Here is a 24,054-nt window from a genome sequence, read left to right as displayed (position 1 = left end):
TTGTAGAGCAACAACATAAATCAAGCATAATGCACAACATAAAACACCCATGATGCAAATGGGTTTTTTTGTCCAAAAACAATGTTTTTACTTTTTTTTAAAGAGATGAAGAAAGAACTGGATTAGTTGAAGAAGAATACCAAAGCGCCACCCTCTATTTTGAAAGAGAGAGAGAGAGGGAGAGAGAGCTATGCTACGCTATCTTTACCCCTTTTATTCAAGAGAGAGCAACGTGGGCGGTTCAATGTTCTCTCTTTCTATTGATGTATATATATATATATATATATATATATATATATATATATATAGAGAGAGAGAGAGAGAGAGAGAGAGAGAGAGAGAGAGGCCACAAAATTATTATTCCGAGAGTTGCGTGTGTAGTATGTACGGTTTAATTCTAGCTGCTAGCTGAGCTGCCAGAAGCAAGGAAGCCTAAAATCGATGTTAGGCTTCCCGGGTAACCATGTTCACAGGTCTGTCCGGCCAGCACCTGCAAAGACCACAATATTATATTTTTCAGTTTTTGTTTAGAATTGTTTTACAAAAGAATTTGAGCGACTTTTATTGCTGCTGTAGTGCTTTCACGATGGTTGCAGACGTGAGCGAACTCCTACGAGGTGACGATCATGAACAACAACAGGCGCACCAGCAAGCTCAAATAGAAGCAGCACAAGCACAGCCACAAGCAGAGGAACTAGCACAAGCGCAGCCACAGCCAGATGAACAAACACAAGCACAGCCACAAGCAGATGAACTAGCACTAGTACAGCCACAGCCACAGCCACAAGCAGAGGAACTAGCACAAGCGCAGCCACAGCCAGATGAAAAAACACAAGCTGAGGTACAATCACAAGTAGAGGCATACGCACACTCACTCTCACAAGCAGAGGTGCAAGCAGAAGCACATGCAGAGGAAGGACTACAAGAGACGGAGGTAGACCCCTACCAGTATCACTACTCCTGGCCCATCCTCAGCTTTGAAGAAACACCTCAAAGACTCTACCATTTTCATCACCAGTTCAAAGCTGGCATTAACAATAACTATGCCAAGAACAATTTTCTTAAGGGGGCCAAATGGTATGCATGCACTTGGAAGAACTAGCTCATCCTGTGTTTTGGGATCATGCATTTATACTCATTTCCTTCTTGATTACTCTCCAGGTCCCCTGATGGTTCATGTTTCCTCGTCAGCAGCGAAGATTGTTTCTTGCGCGTCTTTGACTTGTAAGGTTTTGTGACCCTTATCTCGTTGATATTACTGCAATGTTGTTTGCGAGAGTGTACACACATGCGTGCACGCTGCATGTATGTGTGTGCATATATATATATATATATATATATATATATATATATATATATATATAGTGTGCATTTATACACATGTGGGTGTGTGTGTCTACTTATTTTACACATAATTTCATGGGGTGTTTAAACATATGTATATGGACCAGCACTTTTTTTCCTGAAAATAATATTTATTTGATTGTAGATATACAATGTGAATGAGCTTTAATGAGAAGCTCATTCAATGACATAAAGAACACAAAAAGAAAGAGGCACACATAGCTTGTAACAATCCAATAGGATTAATGCAATGAACGCCTATGGCCAGAGAGGTGACGACTCTTAACATCCCCTCTTAGCTCCTGGTGTGGAGTTACTAAGTGACATGTGAAGAAGCTCGTCTATCTTGTGCCTTGCCTGAGAAGACATGAAGGCAAGGCACACCTCCATCTGCACTCCATCAAAAATTCTACCATGTAACAGTAACTGGCGTTTGCAATTGCACTCCATAAAATATTCTACCGTGTAATAGTAGCTGGTGTTTGGGAGTGTCAACATGGCAGTGCTCACGTATCTGGTAGAAAATTTAACACGCTTGTATTCCGGAGAGTAACTCCGGTATTTCCACCATTCAACTGAAGCACACTGCTGCTCCCCGCAAATGTAACCACTCTCGTTTGGCACACCAAGAAACATCTGGTCCGAAGGAACTTGCTTGAGAGTAATCTCTACTGGGTATGAGTCCAAATCGGAAGAAAGCGGATCAAGTGGGTACAATCCACTCACTTCTCACCCGCCCCTGGGAAAGTATTGCAATGGATTTCATCTTTGATCTCTAGAGTGGGCATGATGGCATTTGGACTGTCATTGACAGATTTAGCAAGCAAGCTCACTTCATTGCAATCAAGAAAACAGTCAAGCCGGACCATTCAGCGAGACTGTTCATTGCTCAGATATTTCGGTTACATGGCATGCCTGAGACCATAGTCAACGACAGAGATCCTCGATTCTTGAGTTTATTTTGGAAGGCTATTTGGGAGAACAGTGGCATGCGGCTGCATTTCTCGTCATCATTCCACCCAAAGACAGATGGACAATTTGAGATAGCCAATTCAGTGGTTTTGGATTTATTGAAGTCTTACGTTTCTGATCAGAAGACTAAATGGGAAAAATATTTGCCCTTGGTGGAATTTGCCTACAATAATACGGTTCACTCTTTGACGAGGAAGGGGCCATTTGAAGTAATCGAGGTGCTAAGAAGGTCCTTCCCTTCCTAAGCACTAAGGACAAGATCTTTGAACTTTGAAGCCGATCAATATACGAGAGATCTGGACATTGCTATTGCCAAGATTTGAGAGGTTCTCTAGAAGTCTCAAGCACGGCACAAAAAGGCAGTGGATCGATATCGACGCGACTTGAAGTTGAAGGAAGATGATTGGGTACTCTTACATTTTGAAAAGGCACTCCTAAGGAAACAAAAGGGAAAGGAGTGGCTTTTTCCAAAGCTTAGCATGAGATATTATTGTCCTTTCCAGATCAAAGAGAAGATTCGCATTACCTCCTAGTGTTTTGCACCAGCGTTTTTAGTTTTCAGCAGTCAGATCCCGCAGCAGACCCCCGAACCTCGTAGATCTCACCTTCCCGCAGCAGATCCTCGTCGCACGGTCAGATCCAGCAAAGTTTGCAGTTTCAGCCCGGAAAACACAAATTTCAGCATCTGCGTTTTCAGCGCGTTGTCGTCGCATCGTTGTCATCGACATCGTCACTGACATAGAGTCAGAATTCAGCAGATAAAGATTTGCAAATTTCAGCCGTCTCGCTGTCATCCTCGTCGTCGTCGACATCATCGGCAAGTCCAAGCATTGTAGAGATTTGTGCAATCAATAGTAGACCGCTCTCGCCATAGAGAGTGGGGCCTTTGGAGGAGGGTTTGACAACATTCTGGTGTCGTATTCTCTTCTCTCTCTATCTCTCAGTCTCAACACCTTCATTCATAGTGCTCACCACTTTTGTTTGTGTCCATTGCACTCTCTCACTAAAGGAACAGAAGGCTCTCCCTTCCGTAAGTAAAAGGAACCCTTGAGCACAGTCCGGATCACTCATCTTGAGCAAAGTTCAACATTCACTTCCGCTGCACCTTACATTGGTATCAGAGCTTTGACAGTGTTTGGTATCACTTAAGGAAAGAACCACAAGAACCACATAATCTTTTTTGCTTGTTGCGGTCGCACGTAACCCAAGTCTTCTTGGGCATGTCGATTCCTAATTGTGTTTTTGAAGAGTGACAAGAAACCCAAGAAAGAAGGGCTTGTCCAGCCTCCCCTTTGTGCCTCTTTTCAGTCATTGAGAGCGGACCGTGCACTTAGTGGCCGGCCAATCAATGTTAGGTGGGAAAAAGCAACCTTGGTGTGAGCGCAAGGCCGCTAAGGGGTGCGCCCGCGGAAAAGAGCAGAACTCGGGTGAAGAGAAGATCCTTCTCTAACACAGATTGCAAGCTAAAGAATAACCTCAAGAACCTCAAGACTCAAGAACCCAAAACGGAGAAGAACCCAAGTTCCTCATGGACTTAAGAACCCAAGTGCAAGGTGCAGCGGAATGAATGTTGTATTTTCTCAAGATTAGTGATCTTTATTGCTCAAGGTTCCTTTTAGTTCTTAGGGAAGGAGAGAGCCTTCCGTCTTGTGGAGAGTGCTATGATCACGAACAAAGTGAGTGGATATTGTGCGTGCAAGTGAATGAGACTGAGAGAAGGAGAGAGAAGAGATATGACACCGAGCGGTTGTAAAACCCTCCTCCGAAGGCCCCACTCTCGTCGGCGAGAGTGGTCTACTTTGATTGCACAAAGGTGTACAATGCGTATGCAATGGACTGATGCAACTTGGACTATGCCGATGACGACGACGGTGCTGATGACGACGACTTAGGACTGAAATCTGGGATCTTCTATTTGCTGAATTTCATGGACTGTTTTACTGCTGTCTTAAGGGCTGAAAATGGTGGAGTAGTCGGGGGTCATGCTGATGGCAAAAACGCTGAGGTTATGTACCTGTCAGGCTGCGTTTTTATGGCTTTTAGCACCTGCTGAAAACGCTGCAAAAACGCTGATGTCAAGGGGTCCTTTTGCTGCAAACTAGATGAATCTGCAACCGCTAGGTGACTTGGGGGGCGATGACGATCAAGCATGGGCTGAAATCGCCATAGGGCTCTAAAACTGATGAGGGCAAGCAAAAACGCTACAAGGCTGATGTTGATGGCGATGATGCAAGTGAGGAAACGCTGGGAATTTGCTATTGCCGGCGGTCACTGTGAGAGCAAACGCTGGGCTGATATCTGTATCCAAAAACACTAGGACTCTGATGGTGCAGGCGAGGATGGAAAGCCAAAACGCGAGAGGTTCTGGGGGGTACTGTTGAGAAGTTGCCTGTTGAGCGGGAAGCTCCTGCTGCCTCTTCTGCCAGAAAGTGCTAACTTGGGTTTGCTTATATATTAACTTAGCAAAATTGCCCTACCTACTTTTGTTGGAAAGTCACTTAAAAATACTAAGTGAAAATAACCAAAAATAGGAAAATAGGCTAAATGAACTGAAAAATTCCCCCGACTGAATCTGATGGATTTTGAAGGGAATACTGATGATCATGCTGTGTGCAACCGGAGGATATGCATCTACACTCAGTGACTGGGCATGCACGGTCTACGAATAGACTCACAAAAGTGCCAGATCACTGCTAATCTAGAGTGATTGGACTGACTGAACCCTGCTGTGGTGTAGCTTGTCCACGGACACATAGGGTTGGGATGTGTCACGTGACTGAAACCATTTCCAACACAAAACCATGAACATACCTATTCCATGTAAAGTGGAGGAAAAAAATATTGTCTTCTCTAAAGACTGTCTATGCAATGTAGATGAACAAATGGATGGAGTGACAACCCGTTCATCAAAATATGCAAACAAGAAAATCGAATCTTTTCTGTTTGATCAAAAACAATCAACTGTGGCAAATCACAATGGAAATGCCCATGCTTGGTGCTCATAGTGTCATGTGCTCGTTCGGAAACTGTCATGCCAAGGAAGAGACATGGAATGTGACTTCCTGACATACAAACTTTTCAGCTTTTCATGAACAATCTGCATACATTCGTGCTCATCCATGAGAGAAACGTGCTCAACATACAATACGTCATGCCTAGGAAAAGGGATCACATAACGATGTTGACTAAAATACAGGAAACCTTCACGAATGAAACATTCGAACAATGCGTGCATATCAATCATTCGAACACATAATACTTCCTGTGAGGGTGCTTTGGACCAAGGCTCGAGAGCCAACATCCAAGATTGCTTCTTCGGGATCTATCGAATCTTCTTGTGGGGGACCTGTGGACCTCGACTCGAAAGCCAAGATAGATTCATGGTGATTGATCGAATCTACAACGAGGTTAGCTTCGCTAGAAAAAGCATCAACTAACACATCATCTTTGTGAACAATCACATAATCTTCATGCAATTCATCATGCTTGTGAAAAATCACATCTTGATCATGCAAATCATCATGCTTGTCATTGTCATCCAAATCATCATGCAAATCATTATCCTTCAAATCATCATGCTTCTCATAATCATGCAAATCCTGTGTGTCATGTTTTGGAGAAGAAGAGACTGAGAGAGTCTCCTTTTCCCGAATCTCTTCAACCTTGTCCTGCATATTAGCAATGAGAGTCTGTTAGGTGCAGTGGAATGAATGTTGTATTTTCTCAAGATTAGTGATCTTTATTGCTCAAGGTTCCTTTTAGTTCTTTAGGGAAAGAGAGAGCTTTCTGTCTTGTAAAGTGCTGTGATCACGAACAAAGTGAGTGGATATTGTGCGTGCAAGTGAATGAGACTGAGAGAAGGAGAGAGAAGAGATACGACACCGAGAGATTTGTAAAACCCTCCTCCGAAGGCCCCCCCACTCTCGTCGGCGAGAGTGGTCTACTTTGATTGCACAAAGGTGTACAATGCGTATGCAATGGACTGATGCAACTTGGACTATGCTGATGACGACGACGGTGGTGACGACGACGACTTGATGGCTGAAATCTGTGATCTTCTAATCGCTGAATTTCGGGACTGTTTCGGTGGCTGAAAATGACTGTTTTGGCTGCGTTTTATTGGCTGAAAAATGAGGTTTCTTAGGGCTGAAAACTGATGGTCTTCGCGGGCTGAATCTGCTACACTTTAGGTGAATACTGCCGGTCTTAATTTGCTGCTGAAATCCAAAAACGCCAGGGGCTGAAATTGGTCCTTCTGTCGCCGGGGTTCTGCAAATGCAAAAACGCTAGGCTGATCTGCTGTGTCGTGATGACGCTGGGGCTGATCTGCTGAGCACAAATCGCCAAGGCTGATCTGATGCAAAAACGCTAGGTCTTCTGTGGAGAAAACGCCAGAGTAGTCGCGGGGGTTGGTCTTGCTGAGAAGTTGCCTGTTGAGCAAGGTGCTCCTGCTGCCTCTTCTGCCATTTAGTGCTAACTTGGGTTTGCTTATATAGAAACTTAGCAAAATTGCCCTACCTACTTTTGTTGGAAAGTCGCTTAAAAATAATAAGTGAAAATCCCAATAAATAGAAAAATAGGCTAAATGCACTAGAAAATTCCCCTAACTGATGCTAATGGATTCTGATGGGAATTCCGATGATCATGTTGTGTGCAACCGGAGGATATGCATTTTATGCTAAGTGGCTGGGCATGCACGGTCTACGAATAGACTCACAAAAGTGCCAGATCACTGCTAATCTAGACTTTACTTGACTTGACTGAACCCTGCTGTGGTGTAGCTTGTCCACGGACACATAGGGTTGGGATGTGTCACGTGACATCCCCTCCTTTTCAAAGTGAGGTATTGGTACTGAACTGTATGGCGTCGAAGGAGATCGCCAACAGCATCTGGAATCCTAGAAGAGACTCTTCGCCGGCCCACTCTGATGTGTGGGTTGTGCGGTACTTGAACCTCATAAAGGTCTGCAACGCTTGCTTCTTTGGGCCGCGCCGAAAGCGACTCAAAGTCTTCTGAATCTCCTTTCTTGCTTCAACTTCTTCTAGAGTCCTGCTTCTTTCGTCTTCAAGAATCTCCATGGCTGAAAATTCCTGAAACCATCTCCAACACAAAACCATGAACATACCCATTCCATGTAAAGTGAAGGAAAAAATCTTGTCTTCTCTAAAGAGTGTGTATGCAATGTAGATGAACATAGAGACGGAGTTACAACCCGTTCATCAAACACATGCAAACAATGCGGTCGAATCTTTTCTGTTTGATCGAAATCAATCAACTGTGGCAAATCACAATGGAAATGCCCATGCTTGGTGCTCATACTATCATGTGCTCTTTCGGAAACTCTGTCATGCCAAGGAAGAGACATGGAATGCGCCTTCCTAACATACAAACTTTTCAACTTTTCATGAACAATCCGCATTCATCCGTGCTTATCCATGAGAGAAACGTGCTCAACATACAATATGTCATGCCTTGGAAAAGGGATCACATCACGATGCTGACTAAAATACAAGAAACCTTCACGAATGAAACACTCGAACAATGCGTGCGTATCAATCATGCGAACACATAATACTTCCTATGATGGTTCTTTGGACCAAGGCTCGAGAGCCAAGATTGCTTCTTCTTGAATGATCGAATCGTCTTGTGGGGTATCTGTGGACCTTGACTCGAAAGCAAAGATCGAGTCTTGGTGATTGAGCGAATCTACAACGAGGTTAGCTTTGCTAGAAAAAGCATCAACTAACACATCATCCTTGTGAACAATCACATCATCTTCATGCAACTCATCATGCTTGTGAGAAATCACATCTTGATCATGCAAATCATTGGCATCCAAATCATCACGCTTATCCTTGTCATTCAAATCATCATGCAAGTCATTGTCAATCAAATAATCATCATGCTTTACACAATCATGCAAATCCTGTGTGTCATGCTTGGGAGAAGAAGAGACTGAGAGAGTCTCCTTTTCCCGATCCTGTCGCATCTGTGCTTGCATTTGAGAAAAGAGTCGCAACATCTCTTGCCGTATTGCTTTGTTCTCGCGATCAAATCTTGCTTGACTTTCTTTGTTCTCTCGATCAAATTCTGCTTGACTTGCTTTGTTCTCTCAATCTATGGCTGCCCTTCGTTCTTGGTACTTGCGCTCTATGGCTGCCATGTCTTCTTCGTAGGCTTTTCTTTCTGCTTCTCTTTCTTGGGCCAACTCCTCCATAGGAGTTAGTGCAATCTTTGTCATAGATGGTGAAGGGGGAGGGTCGGTAAAACCTCCTGGTGGGGAAAATTCTTCTTCGCCTCTCTCATGCTCATCACCTCCAAGCGAAGTATCCATTCCGCTTCGAGTGATGATCATTCTGCAATCGTGGGTTCTTGTGGGTTCTTGGGGGTTCTTGAGTTCACAAGGAACTTGGGTTCTTGGGGGTCTTGGGTTCTTAAGTTCACGAGGAACTTGGGTTCTTGCGGGTCTTGAGGTCCTTGATTCGTGAGAATCTTGGATTCTCGAGGTTCTTGAGGTTCTTGAGTCTTGAGGGTCTTGGGTTCTTGAGGTTTTCTTTCGCTTGCAAATCGCGTTGAGAAGGATCTTCTCTTCACCGAGTTCTACTCCTTTCTGCGGGCGCACCCCTTAGCGGCCTTGCGCTCACACCAAGGTTGCTTTTTCCCACCTCACGTCGATTGGCCGGCCGCTAAGTGCACGGTCCTCTCTCAATGAGTGAAAAGAGACACAAGGGGAGGCTGGACAAGCCCTTCTTCTTGGGATTCCTGTCACTCTGCAACAAAACACGATTAGGAATCGCCACGCCTAAGTAAACTTGGGTTCGTGCGATCGCAACAAGCAAAAAAATTCTTGTGGTTCTTGTGGTTCTTTCCTTGAGTAATGGAGAACACTTCCAAAGCTCTGATACCAATGTTAGGTGCAGCGGAATGAATGTTGTATTTTCTCAAGATTAGTGATCTTTATTGCTCAAGGTTCCTTTTAGTTCTTTAGGGAAAGAGAGAGCTTTCCGTCTTGTAGAGTGCTGTGATCACGAACAAAGTGAGTGGATATTGTGCGTGCAAGTGAATGAGACTGAGAGAAGGAGAGAGAAGAGATACGACACTGAGAGATTTGTAAAACCCTCCTCGGAAGGCCCCACTCTCGTCGGCGAGAGTGGTCTACTTTGATTGCACAAAGGTGTACAATGCGTATGCAATGGACTGATGCAACTTGGACTATGCCGATGACGACGACGACTTGATGGCTGAAATCTGTGATCTTCTAATCGCTGAATTTCGGGACTGTTTCGGTGGCTGAAAATGACTGTTTTGGCTGCGTTTTCTTGGCTGAAAAATGAGGTTTCTTAGGGCTGAAAACTGATGGTCTTTACGGGCTGAATCTGCTACACTTTAGTTGAATACTGCCGGTCTTAATTTGCTGCTGAAATCCAAAAACGCCAGGGGCTGAAATTGGTCCTTCTGTCGCCAGGGTTCTGCAAATGCAAAAACGCTAGGCTGATCTGCTGTGTCGTGATGATGCCGGGGCTGATCTGTTGTGCACAAATCGCCAAGGTTGATCTGATGCAAAAACGCTAGGTCTTCTGTGGAGAAAACGCCAGAGTAGTCGCAGGGGTTGGTCTTGCTGAGAAGTTGCCTGTTGAGCAAGGTGCTCTTGCTGCCTCTTCTGCCATTTAGTGCTAACTTGGGTTTGCTTATATAGAAACTTAGCAAAATTGCCCTACCTACTTTTGTTGGAAAGTCGCTTAAAAATAATAAGTGAAAATCCCAATAAATAGGAAAATAGGCTAAATGCATTGGAAAATTCCCCTAACTGATGCTAATGGATTCTGATGGGAATTCCGATGATCATGTTGTGTGCAACCGGAGGATATGCATTTTATGCTAAGTGGTTGGGCATGCACGGTCTACGAATAGACTCACAAAAGTGCCAGATCACTTCTAATCTAGACTTGACTTGACTTGACTGAACCCTGCTGTGGTGTAGCTTGTCCACGGACACATAGGGTTGGGATGTGTCACGTGACATCGTCATACTTACTGAAAGTCAACTTTTCTATGACTGGATGGTTGGAATCCGAGTCATGGCTTGCGCCACTTGACGAACTCCCACGATCTTTGGGTGGTTCGGTCTTCGAGGCTAGGACTTGGGCAAGCAACTCTTGAGTGCGTAGCTCTCGTCGAGCTTCACGCTCGGCCTCCAAAGCCAATCTATGAGCTGTACGCTCGGCCTCCAAGGCCACGTGTGTTGCTGCCTCTTCCGCCTTCTTGAGTTGTTTCCTTTCTTTGCATTCGTTGCGCTCGCGTTCTAAAGCAAGTCGATTGTCTTCTTGTTTTGCGGCAAGTCTTGCGTTGCTTTCGTCGCGCTCACTGGCTCTTTCGTTGCGCTCACGGTCCTGGGCAAGGCACTCACGTTCCTGAGCAAGGCGATTTGTTTCTTGTCTATCCATCATGGCCATTATCTGCTTGACCATTTCCTCCATAGGGTTTGGTGCACTTGGTGGCATAGATGGCGAAGGGGGAGGGTTGAAGAAATCATCTCCGGGTGGGGACGAGTCTTCGTCGCCTCTCTTATGCTCATCACCTGTATGCGAAGTATCCATTCCGCTTCGGGTGACGACCATGCACTATGATCTTGGGTTCTTAAGCTCGCGAGGAACTTGGGTTCTTGACGGTCTTGAGGTTCTTGAGGTCCTTGATTCGTGAGAATCTAGGGTTCTTGAGGTTCTTGAGTCTTGAGGGTCTTGGGTTCTTGGGGTTCTTGAGGTTTTTTTTCGCTTGCAAATCGCGTTGGAGAAGGATCTTCTCTTCACCCGAGTTCTACTCCTTTCTGCGGGCGCACCCCTTGGCGGCCTTGCGCCCACACCAAGGTTGCTTTTTCCCACCTCACGTCGATTGGCCGGCCGCTAAGTGCACTGTCCGCTCTCAATGAGTGAAAAGAGACACAAGGAGAGGCTGGACAAGCCCTTCTTTCTTGGGATTCCTGTCACTCTTCAACAAAACACGATTAGGAATCGCCATGTCCAAGTAAACTTGGGTTCGTGCGATCGCAACAAGCAAAAAAAATTCTTGTGGTTCTTTCCTTGAGTAATGCAGAACACTTCCAAAGCTCTGATACCAATGTAAGGTGCAGCGGAATGAATGTTGTATTTTCTCAAGATTAGTGATCTTTATTGCTCGAGGTTCCTTTTAGTTCTTGGGGAAGGAGAGAGCCTTCCGTCTTGTGGAGAGTGCTATGATCACGAACAAAGTGAGTGGATATTGTGCGTGCAAGTGAATGAGACTGAGAGAAGGAGAGAGAAGAGATACCACACCGAGAGGTTGTAAAACCCTCCTCCGAAGGCCCCACTCTCATCAGCGAGAGTGGTCTACTTTGATTGCACAAAGGTGTACAATGCGTATGCAATGGACTGATGCAACTTGGACTATGCCGATGACGACGACGGTGGTGATGACGACGACTTAGGGCTGAAATCTGGGATCTTCTATTTGTTGAATTTCATGGACTGTTTTACTGCTGTCTTTAAGGGCTGAAAATGGTGGAGTAGTCGGGGGTCATGCTGATGGCAAAAATGCTGAGGTTATGTACCTATCAGGCTGCGTTTTTATGGCTTTTAGCACCTGCTGAAAACACTGCAAAAACGCTGATGTCAAGGGGTCCTTTTGCTGCAAACTAGATGAATCTGCAACCGCTAGGTGACTTCGGGGGTGATGACGATCAAGCATGGGCTGAAATCGCCATAGGGCTCTAGTACTGATGAGGGCAAGCAAAAACGCTACAAGGCTGATGTTGATGGTGATGATGCAAGTGAGGAAACGTTGGGAATCTGCTATTGCCGGCGGTCACTGTGAGAGAAAACGCTAGGCTGATATCTGTATCCAAAAACGCTAGGACTCTGATGGTGCAGGCGAGGATGGAAAGCCAAAACGCCAGAGGTTTTGGGGGGTACTGTTGAGAAGTTGCCTGTTGAGCGGGAAGCTCCTGCTGCCTCTTCTGCCAGAAAGTGCTAACTTGGGTTTGCTTATATATTAACTTAGCAAAATTGCCCTACCTACTTTTGTTGGAAAGTCACTTAAAAATACTAAGTGAAAATAACCAAAAATAGGAAAATAGGCTAAATGAACTGAAAAATTCTCCCGACTGAATCTGATGGATTTTGAAGGGAATATTGATGATCATGCTGTGTGCAATCGGAGGATATGCATCTACACTCAGTGACTGGGCATGCACGGTCTACGAATAGACTCACAAAAGTGCCAGATCACTGCTAATCTAGACTGACTGGACTGACTGAACCCTGCTGTGGTGTAGCTTGTCCATGGACACATAGGGTTTGGATGTGTCACGTGACACCAAGACTTCAGTGGATGGTCATCACCCGAAGCGGAATGGATACTTTGCATGGAGGTGGTGAGCATGGGAGTGGCGAAGAAGAATTTTCCCCACCAGGAGGTTTTTTCGACCCTCCCCCTTCCTCATCTACGCCAAGGATTGTACAAACTCCTATGGAGGCTTTTGACAAGAGGATGATGGACAGGAAGTTAGCAATCAAAGAAAGAATAGCAACCATAGAGCGTAAGTACCAAGAAAGAATGGCAGCCATAGCGCGTGAGCACGAGCAAGCACGCTTGTAAGCCAAAGTAAGACAAGCCGAATTGGGTCGTAAAGACGCAGTTAGAGAAGCAGAAAGAAAGGCAGAGCGTGAGCGTGAGCAAGCGCGCGAAGTGGTCGAAGAAAGGAAGGAGCTAGTGAGCGTGAGCAAGCGCGCTTGGCGGCCAAAGAAAGCCTAAACGAATTCGATCGCAAGTGCGAAGACGGTTAGCGTATGAAGAATAGAGCGCCCGACACATGGAGGAGATGTTCTGACTCTTATCTCAAGTGCAGGCACAGATGCAAGAGATTCATGAAAAGGAGACTCTCTCAGTCTCTTCTTCTCTCAAGCATGACAGATATTATTTGCATGATAATGATGAGCATGATGATTTGAATGATGATGTAAGCATGATGATTTGAATGATAATGACAAGCATGATGATTTGCATGAAGATGATGTGATTGTTCACTAGGATGATGTGTTAGTTGATACTTTCTCTAGTTAAGACGATCAATCACGAAGAACTGATCTTGGCTCTCGAGCCTAGGTCCAAAGAACCCCCACATGAAGTACTATGTGTTCGAATGATTAGTTAGCACGCATTGTTCGAGTGTTTTATTCGTGATCATTTCCTGTATTTTAGTCAGCGCCTTTATGTGATCCCTTTTCAAAGACATGCCATATTGTACGATAAGCACGATTCACTCATGAATGAGCACGAATGTATGCAGATTTCTCATGAAAAGTTGACATGTTTGCATTCAAGGAATTTACAGTCCATGTCTCTTCCTTGGCATGACACAGTCTCAAAAAGAGCACAAGAAGGATTTAGCTTCAAGCATCGGCATTTCCATTGTGTTTTGGCACACTTGATTGATTTAGATCAGAAAGTCAAGATTCGACCCCATTGTTTGTGTGTGTTTGATGGACGGTTTGGCACTTCGTCACTTTGTTCATCTGCATTGCATGCACAGTTTTTTCGAAAGACTCGAATTTTTCCAGTCACTTTACGTGGAATGGGTATGTTCATGTTTTTGTGCTAGAAGTGGTTTCAAGAATTTTCAGCCTCAGAGTTTCTTGAAGAAGATAGACGCATGACTATCGACGAAGTTGAAGCATCGAAGGAGCCACATATGACTGTGTCGCTTTCGGCACGGCCCAAAGAAGCAAGCGTTGCAGACCTTTATGAAGTTCAAGTTTGGCATGACCTACGCATCAGAGTGGGCCAGCAAAGAGTCCTTTCCAGGATTCCAGCAGTTGTTAGTGATCTCCCTCGATGCCATACAATTCGGTACCAATATCTCACTTTGAAAACGAGGGGATGTCACGTGCACATCTAACCTTATGTGTACGTGGACAAGCTACTTCATGACAAGGGTTCAGTTCAGTTCAATTAGTCTAGAATAGGAAGTGATCTGCCATTTTTGTGAGTCTGTTCGCAGACCGTGCACGACCAGACACTTAGTGTCATAATAATCAATATCTAATTCTCCTAAATGATTTTCTCATGTTAAACTGATCATTTAATATGGGGAAGTGCCAGGGGAGAAAAAGCTAGAATATTGGTTAAGCTAGCAGACTGGCCACAGTAGGGATCCAAAGGAGGGAAAATAGGGATCCAAAGGGGGGGCCATCTGCAAAAGAGCCATGTGCAACAATGGGCTAAAAAGACCCCAAGGTTCAGCCCATTAAGACTTCCAAAATGCTAAGGTTCCAAAGTTCAAAGGTTGTGTCCAAAGGTCAACCATAGGGGAATTGGATGCTTTGTGTGTGTCCAAAAAAGTCTTTACACATCCCTACTTAGGAGGGGGCGAGCCTTGCTTGTAGGGGATGAGAGAGAAAGCCACACACACACACACACAAGCTCCCTTTACACAAAGGGAATGAGGGACACATGTCAGCTCCCTAGCCTAGATGCCCACAAGGTGTACCCAATTTCTATTGGATGGCCTTGGAGGTGGACCAATGAGAATTAGGCTAGAGTCAATCTAGTTTAATTAATTTAAAAACACTTAATAAAAGAACCAATGAGAATTAAGTCCTCTAGAAGACTATTGGACAGTCTCCCAAAGGGTCCAATGAGCATTCAACAGCCCAATGGCTTGCCTGATTCCTATTGGCCAGGAGGCAAAGGGGTCCAATGAGAGTTTAGTTGAATTATTAGATTACCTAAAGCTCTCACAAAAGGGGAAAGGGGGACACATGTCAGAAGGCTATCACTTATGCTGCTTAATTGTCATTGGCTAGCTCTAGGGAGGTCCAATGAGAGGACATCAAGAGCAAATAGCAAGAGGGGTCGCCCAAGAGAGAGAGGGGGCTGATTTTTGCAAGGCATTATCACACACACACTCACACAATCTCATGTGGGAAGTAAAGAAGACTCTCTCTCCTTCTCAAGCTTTAATGGAAAGCTTACCACCTACTCCAAGCTTGTGAGAAGGGAGGCCTACACCAACAACTCTTGGCTTTGTGATGCAAATCCAACCAAGAGCCAAGCTTCAATGCATGCTCATCTCCTCTACCATGCTAATTACTAAGCTAAGCTATGCTAATATGAGTGATTATGTGAGGAGATGTACATCTTTCTCGTAAGAATACTCCTTCCTCTCAATCTACTCTCATACCCTGCTAGCTCTCACCATCTTTGAAGGTGTGTGAGGTCTTGGGTTTGAGACCGGGGATAAGTGATGTTGTGTTTGCTAAGTGTTTTGCTTAGTGCATGAAGCTTTCATCTTCATTGCACTAGCTAGTCTTGAAGGAACACAAAGAATTGTATTGTACAATGTCTCTCTTGATGGGAGAAACCATAATACAAAGCCTTTTGGAGGGGGGACCGGCTCCATGCAAATCCGGTCCTCAACTGTTGTCAATAGCTTAATTTCTCTCTCTTTTGAAAGTATCGTTCATGCTATCTAACTAGGTGTTATGCATTTTGTTGCTCTCTCCACCCAAGCACTCTTGTAATTCTCATTAGGAATCTATTCTAATGAAATGCCTACTTATGTTCATGCTAATTTCCGCTGCACACAAGTTTTTAGGCCATTAAATGTTACATTGGTATCAGAGCACAAGGTTTCTCTTTTCTTGCTCAAGAAGGGAGGTCCTCAAGCTAGCTATAAATGGTTGGTATTATTAATTGCCTGTGAGTAAGTAGAATAGGGATTTTTCAGCCTTACAGTGCGCCTGCCTTCGTGGAGTTAACGGGGCATCACCGTCGAGAGCTATGGTCTTAATAGTGGAGTCCTACGGGGTAGCCTACGGCTGAACCACTATTGAGCTATTAGAAGCTTGACAGGAGCTGGTGCTGCTTTGATGTTGAACGACCCTCTCTTCTATTCTTCCAATTAATGGTATTCGAGCCACGGGTACAGTAGCTTGAGTGCTTTTTCTAAAGGGGTAAAGAGGAGTAGCAACTAGGGCTTGAAGTGCCAAAGTACACCTAAAAAGTTTACACCTAAAAATTGTTAGAATGGCTGACAATAGTAAAGAGAGTGAAATTAATGTTGATAACTTTGATTTTGCTAATGAGCAAGCTACTAATGATGCTCCGATGCTTGTTAACTATCTTCTTTCTAGGCTTCAACAAGCCATGGGCAATCCATCTCTCCAAAGTGAAGTGCAACAGCAGCTCCGTGCTCACGGGATTCTCCAAGCTCACCACCATGACGAGAGAACACATAGGAAGCCTCCTTGTGAGACTTCCAAAAGAGGTCTCTCTCCGATTCGTGAAGAAGAAGAGAATCCATACGAAGGGCTCAAGAATTTACTTCTTGATGATGCATCTCCTTCCCAAAGGAGAACTCAAGAGCCTCCACCGAAGGAACGAGAAAGAAGTGAGTCTCCCGCCACCTCGGCGGAGATGGCTCCATGAAGACGGCAGGCTAAACGCTCTCCATCACCACCAAAGCGGAGAAGACCATCGCACCCTTCTCCACACCATAATTCAAAGAGGGATGATAAAAAGCAAGAGAAGAAAAAGGCGAGAAAGAGGACACCCTCTTCTCCATCTTCTTCATCCTCTTCCTCTTATGAAAGTGATGGTGAAGACGACGAAGATCAAGACAAGAAAAAGGCGAGAAAGAGGTCACTCTCTTCTCCACCTTCCTCAAATTTTTCACCTTCTGAAGAAAGTGATGGTGCAACCTTTGAACCATCAAAAAGAAGAGGCCATAGGAAATCCTATGCCGCATGGAAGAGGTCGTCCAAGCTCAAGAAGTTCAAAGAGGGAGGAAAGAGTATCTCTTTCCTTACCTATGATGGCACCTTTGGTGCTACGGACAAAGTCTTGGCCTTTATCCAACAATTTGATGCGGCGTTTGGAGATGAGGGCTTCACGGAGTCCTCTAAGCTACGCCATGTAGCTATGCACTTTCAAAAGTCCGCCAGGCAATGGTGGTCAAGCCTACGAGCCAACGGTGAAGCTCCACGAACATGGAAAGCTTAAAGAGCTTCCATTATGAAGCAGTTTTTGGCCACCGATGCCAAAGACAAAGTACTCACCGAATGGCGAAGCTTAAAGCTCTCTCCCTATGAATCCATCCACAAATATGTAGACAAGTTTTGGGAGCTACAACTCAAAGCCATTGTCTTCAAAAAGTTGGATTTTGGAGAGCAAAAGCAACAATTTTGTGCGGGCTTAACCGAAGAAATGGCGGAGTATGTCAACTCCCAAAGGCCACGTACCATATTGGCGGTAATACACCATACTATGGTGGCCTCTCGAATCAATTTCCAAACGGGGGCTAAAAGAAATAATAAGCCCACGGAAAACAAGGGTTCCAACGAGCCTAAGGGGAAGGACAATGTCCAAAAATCTTGTAAGGGCAACTCCAATAAAGCTAAAGAGAAGGGAGTTCACAAAGGTAAAAACAAACTCTCTTGAAGAGCTTGAGCGTTATCGCAAGGATAACCGGTGTTTCAAGTGCGGCGAACAAGGGCATGCGTACCGTGCTTGTCTCCAAAAGAACAACCGCCAAGATTCTCCTAGAGCTACCTTGGTTGAAATCCAAGAGGAGGAGACTCACCAAACTCACCACAAAGGATCTCCTCTATGCCATGCTTGGGGAAAGGTAAGAGAACATGATGCTTTCATTCTCTTTGACCCTGGTTCTACTCACAATTTTATATCTATAGAGTTGGCCACCAAGCTAGGCATACAAGCCTACGAGATGGGAGATGTCTTACCTGTGACAGTGCTTTCAAGGGGCAAAAAGCTTCAGTTACTCCCTTAATCAGGAAATTGAGGCTTCATGTCCAAAGCTATGTGGACAAAGAGTACTTCTTTATCTCTCCTCTCAAGCATGAGGATGTAATCCTAGGAGCACCATGGTTTGATCGCATGGCTGCCAATGTTAAATTCCCTGAAAGGAGAATCTCCTTTAAGTTAAGGGAAAAAGACATGTATATAGATGCTAAGGAAATGGGTAACACTATCCCCATTTTACATACACCAGCTTTCAACAAATCAATAAAGAGCTCTATTTCCGTGTACATGATTTTTGTTAAAGATTCTCAAAATGAACCTAATGCTTTAGCAAAAGAAATTAAAAGAAACCAAAAGAAATTAGAGTTATCTAATTTTCTCAAGGGGTTTCAAGATGTTTTTATTGACGACATCCCTTGTGAGCTACCTCCTAAACGAGGTAATGATGACCATGCAATTGAACTTCTTCCAGGAAGTTCACCGCCTAACAAACCTCCTTATAGAGTTTCTCAAGCTCAACAAGAGGAGATTATGCGGCAAGTGCACGAGTTAGTTGAGAACGGCATGGTTAGGCCTAGCTCATCTCCATTTTGCTCACCTGTGCTATTAGTGCAAAAGAAAGACGGCACATATCGTATGTGTGTCGACTATAGAGCACTAAATAGGATCACTATCAAGAATAGGTTTCCCGTTCCACAGGTAGAAGACCTATTTGATAAGCTACAAGGATCGACCTACTTCAATAGGATTGACCTAAAAAGTGGCTATCACCAAATAAGGATAGTTGATCAAGATATTGTAAAGACCGCATTTCGCACCACATTTGGTCTTTACGAATACATTGTCGTGCCTTTTGGCTTGACCAATGCACCAGCCGCATTCAACCGCTTGATGGAGAAGCTGTTCAGGCCTCATCAAACCTTCACTGGAGTGTTCTTTGATGATATTATCATCTACTCTAATTCATTAGACGAACACAAGCAACACCTCCAGGTAATATTTCAAGTTTTAAGAGAGAATAAACTTTATGTTAATCGAAAGAAAAGTGAATTTTTCTTGCAAGATATTTAGTATTTAGGTCACATTATCTCTCAAGATGGCATCCAAATGGATCCATCAAAGTTAAAGGTAATAAAAGAATGGCCTAAACCAAAGAATCTTCATGAACTAAGAAGCTTTATAGGTATGTGTGCATACTATAGACACTTCATAGAAAAGTTCTCACAGATTGCGGGACCATTACATGACCTAACAAAGAAAAGCGTTAGCTACACATGGTCTGCTAAGGAGAACAATGCTTTCGAAAAGCTTAAAGAAAAGCTTATCTCTCAACCTGTGCTTACACTACCGGATCTCTCAAAACCATTTGAGGTCCAATGTGATGCTTGTGGTGATTGCCTTGGAGCTGTTTTGCTCCAAGAAGGGCACGCCATAGGCTAGCATGAAAGTGAATTTAAAAAAAAAAAAAAAGCCCTGTGTGCCACGGCGCGCACAGAGCTGTTTTGACCAGGGTTGAGCAAGGGCAAATAGCAAGAGGGCTCGCCCAAGAGAGAGAGAGGAGGCTGATTTTTGCAAGGCATTACCACACACACACTCTCACACAGTCGAGGTGAGAAGTAAAGGAAAGTCGAAGGCTTGACCCTGTTGAGCAAGCTCTAGGCATATATGAAAAGGAACTCCTCGCAGTTCTACATGCCTTAGACTCATGGAAGCACTAGTTATTGGGGACTCCTTTCATTCTGCGAACGGATCACCAAAGTCTTAAGTACTTCATGACGCAGACCAAGCTCTCCGACAAACAAATGAGGTGGGCAAATTTCCTTTCGCAATTTCATTTTCATATTGCTCACATTGCTGGCAAGCATAATCAAGTAGCTGATGCACTCTCAAGACGGCCGAGAGTGAATGCGGTTTCCATAGCAACTCGCAATGATCTATCTTCAATGATAGATGAGTATGCTATTGATCCTGATTTTAGAGATGTGATTTCAGTCCTTGCATTAGGGAAGAAAGAAGAACCATTTACTTTACAAGATGGTTATCTTCTCTATGGCAATAGACTATGTGTTACTAACTCACTACGTGAGAAAGTAATGTATGAATCTCATGCTCCACCTTACGCGGGGCATAGAGGGATTCAGTCTATCTTAAAGGGAATTGAAACATGTTTCTATTGGCCTACCATGAAAGTGAACATACAAGAGTATGTTTCTAAATGTGTGGTATGCTAAAAGAGAAAATTTGATAGAGGGAAGCAACTCGGATTGCTTCAACCCTTGCCAATCCCTAATTCACCATGGGAGAGCATATCTATGGATTTTATCTTTGGATTGTCTAAGTCTATCCATGGGAATACGGGAATATGGACGATAGTAGACAGGTTCAGTAAACAAGCTCATTTTATACCTGTCAAAAAGACTATCAAAGCCCATCAAATGGCAACCCTCTTCATTTCACAAATTTTCAGGTACCATGGCTTGCGAATGTCCATAGTGTCGGATAGAGATCCTAGAATGACCAGTAATTTCTGGAAGGGTCTCTTTGAGAATTTAGGGACAAGGCTAAACTTCTCTTCGGCCTATCATCCACAAACGGATGGCCAAAGTGAAATAGCTAACCTAACAATTCTCGATCTACTAAAAGCCTATGTAACGGAAGTAGATCAAAGATCCTAATGGGAGAAGTACTTACCCTTAGTGGAGTATGCTTACAATAACACTGTACATACTTCCACGGGAAAAGCACCTTTCGAGGTAATTGAGGGAAGATCAAAAAGTCCTTTGCTACTTAAGGTACATGGGAAGATCTTCGCTGCAGATGAGTATAGCCGAGACCTACAAGAATCTTTTCAAAAGATTAAGGATGCTATCTCTATCTCACAACAAAGGCACAAGGCTGCTGCTGACAAGCACAGAAGAGCCCAAGCCTTTAAAGAAAATGATTGGGTCTTATTAAAATTCCCCAAGGCTCGATTAAGGCACACGACGGGCAAGAATCCTACGGGCCACCAAAAGTACTATGCTAAGCTAGCAAAAAGGTACTATGGTCCCTTCCAGATTCTTAGGCCAATCAATGAGATGGCCTATCAACTCAAGTTGCCCAATCATTGGCTCATACACAATGCTTTCCATGTGAGCCTATTAAAGCCTTACAAAGGAGAGCCACCTCAAGAACCAACTACTGAAGATCCACCGGAGATCCAGGACCAAGAGGAGGTGCTGCAACCCGAGTCCATTCTCCGACATGAAGACAAGGTACTAAGAGGCGGTAAGACTATCCGACGATATCTTATTAAGTTTAAGAATTATCCTTTTGAAGATGCTAGATGGATGCAAGGCATATAATTAAAGGATAACCTAAACCTTGTCAATCCTTACAATGCTTCCCAAGAGTAAGCAAATGTACAAAATGTTAAGAATGAACAAAGTTTTTGTCTTATAAGACTCTTTTTCTTTATTGTGCACAAAAATGAAGTAGTATGCATGCTTAGATCAAGTTTGCGGAGACGACGTCTCCCAAACACCAAGTAGAGCTTGTCACTCTACTATGGAAGATTGATAGGACTAATGTGCACATGCTTACGGCAGCCTCAGGCTCTCAAGCACCAAATGGACTAGTCATCCATTGTGGAATGATGTCGTAGGGTAACATAGGGATCCTCTACCCGCTAAGAAAAGGACTCATGAATATGCTTTATCTTCTCTACACCATAGTCGAGGACGACTATGATTTCAAGAGAGAGGTAATGTCATAATAATCAATATCTAATTCTCCTAAATGATTTTCTCATGTTAAACTGATCATTTAATATGGGGAAGTGCTAGGGGAGAAAAAGCTAGAATATTGGTTAAACTAGCAGACCGGCCACAGTAGGGATCCAAAGGAGGGAAAATAAGGATCCAAAGGGGGGGCCATCTGCAAAAGAGCCATGTGCAACAATGGGCTAAAAAGACCCTAAGGTTCAGCCCATTAAGACTTCCAAAATGCTAAGGTTCCAAAATTCAAAGGTTGTGTCCAAAGGTCAACCATAGGGGAATTGGATGCTTTGTGTGTGTCCAAAAAAGTCTTTACACATCCCTACTTAGGAGGGGGCGAGCCTTGCTTGTAGGGGATGAGAGAGAGCCACACACACATACACAAGCTCCCTTTACACAAAGGGAATGAGGGACACATGTCAGCTCCCTAGCCCAGATGCCCACAAGGTGTACCCAATTTCTATTGGATGGCCTTGGAGGTGGACCAATGAGAATTAGGCTAGAGTAAATCTAGTTTAATTAATTTAAAAACACTTAATAAAAGAACCAATGAGAATTAAGTCCTCTAGAAGACTATTGGACAGTCTCCCAAAGGGTCCAATGAGCATTCAACAGCCCAATGGCTTGCCTGATTCCTATTGGCCAGGAGGCAAAGGGGTCCAATGAGAGTTTAGTTGAATTATTAAATTACCTAAAGCTCTCACAAAAGGGGAAAGGGGGACACATGTCAGAAGGCTATCACTTATGTTGCTTAATTGTCATTGGCTAGCCCTAGGGAGGTCCAATGAGAGGATAGCAAGAGCAAATAGCAAGAGGGGTCGCCCAAGAGAGAGAGGGGGCTGATTTTTGCAAGGCATTATCTCACACACACTCACACAATCTCATGTGTGAAGTAAAGAAGACTCTCTCTCCTTCTCAAGCTTTAATGGAAAGCTTACCACCTACTCCAAGCTTGTGAGAAGGGAGGCCTACACCAACAACTCTTGGCTTTGTGATGCAAATCCAACCAAGAGCCAAGCTTCAATGCATGCTCATCTCCTCTACCATGCTAATTACTAAGCTAAGCTATGCTAATATGAGTGATTATGTGAGGAGATGTACATCTTTCTCGTAAGAATACTTTTTCTTCCTCTCAATCTACTCTCATACCTTGCTAGCCCTCACCATCTTTGAAGGTGTGTGAGGTCTTGGGTCTGAGATCGGGGATAAGTGATGTTGTGTTTGCTAAGTGTTTTGCTTAGTGCATGAAGCTTTCATCTTCATTGCACTAGCTAGTTTTGAAGGAACACAAAGAATTGTATTGTACAATGTCTCTCTTGATGGGAGAAACCATAATACAAAGCCTTTTGGAGGGGGGACCGGCTCCATGTAAATCCGGTCCTCAATTGTTGTCAATAGCTTAATTTCTCTCTCTTTTGAAAGTATCGTTCATGCTATCTAACTAGGTGTTATGCTTTTTGTTGCTCTCTCCACCCAAGCACTCTTGTAATTCTCATTAGGAATCTATTTTAATGAAATGCCCACTATGTTCATGCTAATTTCCGCTACACACAAGTTTTTAGGCCATTAAATGTTACACTTAGATTAGATGCATATCCTCTGGTTGCACACATCATGATCATCAAATTACCATCATAACCCATCAGGAGTATTTTTACAGTGCATAGACCTATTTTCCCTATTTTTGACATTTTCCATTTATTATTTTTAAGTGACTTTTGTTGGGAACTGGGTAGGACAAATTTAGTAAGATTATATATAAGAAAACCCAGCGCTAGCATTCTACAGCAGAAGAGGCAGCAGGAACTCCACGTTCGACAGGCAACTTCTTAGCAGGACCCCCATCAACAAAGACCTAGCGTTTTTGCTACAGACAGCCCAATGTTTTTGCATGCAATTCAGTCCCTGGCGTTTTTGCGGTGCAAATGAACCCCGGCAACAGCAAGAAGACAGATCAGCCCTAGCGTTAGGAGATTTCCATTGCAAGCACAGAACCAGCCCTAGCGTTTTTGCATCAGCATTACCTCCTAGCGTTTTGCAGATTCATCGTGACAAGATCATCCCTTGCACCAGTGTTTTTAATTTTCAGCAATCAGATCCCGCAGTAGACCCCTGAACCTCGCAGATCTCACCTTCTCGCAACAAATCCTTGTCGCACGGTCAGATCCAACAAAGTTTGCAGTTTCAGCC

The 24,054-nt window shown here is 44.0% G+C and overlaps 1 protein-coding gene across 1 annotated transcript in view; it reads left to right on the top strand.

Moving 5' to 3' along the window:
- Positions 1 to 385: 385 nt before the first annotated feature.
- The window catches only part of LOC147419191 (Transducin/WD40 repeat-like superfamily protein), a 168,676-nt gene continuing 145,007 nt past the window's right edge, over positions 386 to 24,054 (top strand). Inside the window, exons 1-3 of the mRNA XM_086505596.1 lie at positions 386 to 473; positions 577 to 1,077; positions 1,162 to 1,224. Of these exons, the coding sequence (XP_086361722.1) occupies positions 442 to 473; positions 577 to 1,077; positions 1,162 to 1,224 (596 nt within the window). The 5' untranslated portion in view covers positions 386 to 441. The remainder of the gene's footprint in view (positions 474 to 576; positions 1,078 to 1,161; positions 1,225 to 24,054) is intronic.

The sequence above is a fragment of the Adiantum capillus-veneris genome, chromosome 29 (genome assembly GCF_014529385.1).
Source record: "Adiantum capillus-veneris isolate H3 chromosome 29, ASM1452938v2, whole genome shotgun sequence".
NCBI lineage: Eukaryota > Viridiplantae > Streptophyta > Polypodiopsida > Polypodiales > Pteridaceae > Adiantum > Adiantum capillus-veneris.
Note: the sequence above shows the minus strand (reverse complement) of the source record. Positions and strands in the feature narration are given on the sequence as shown.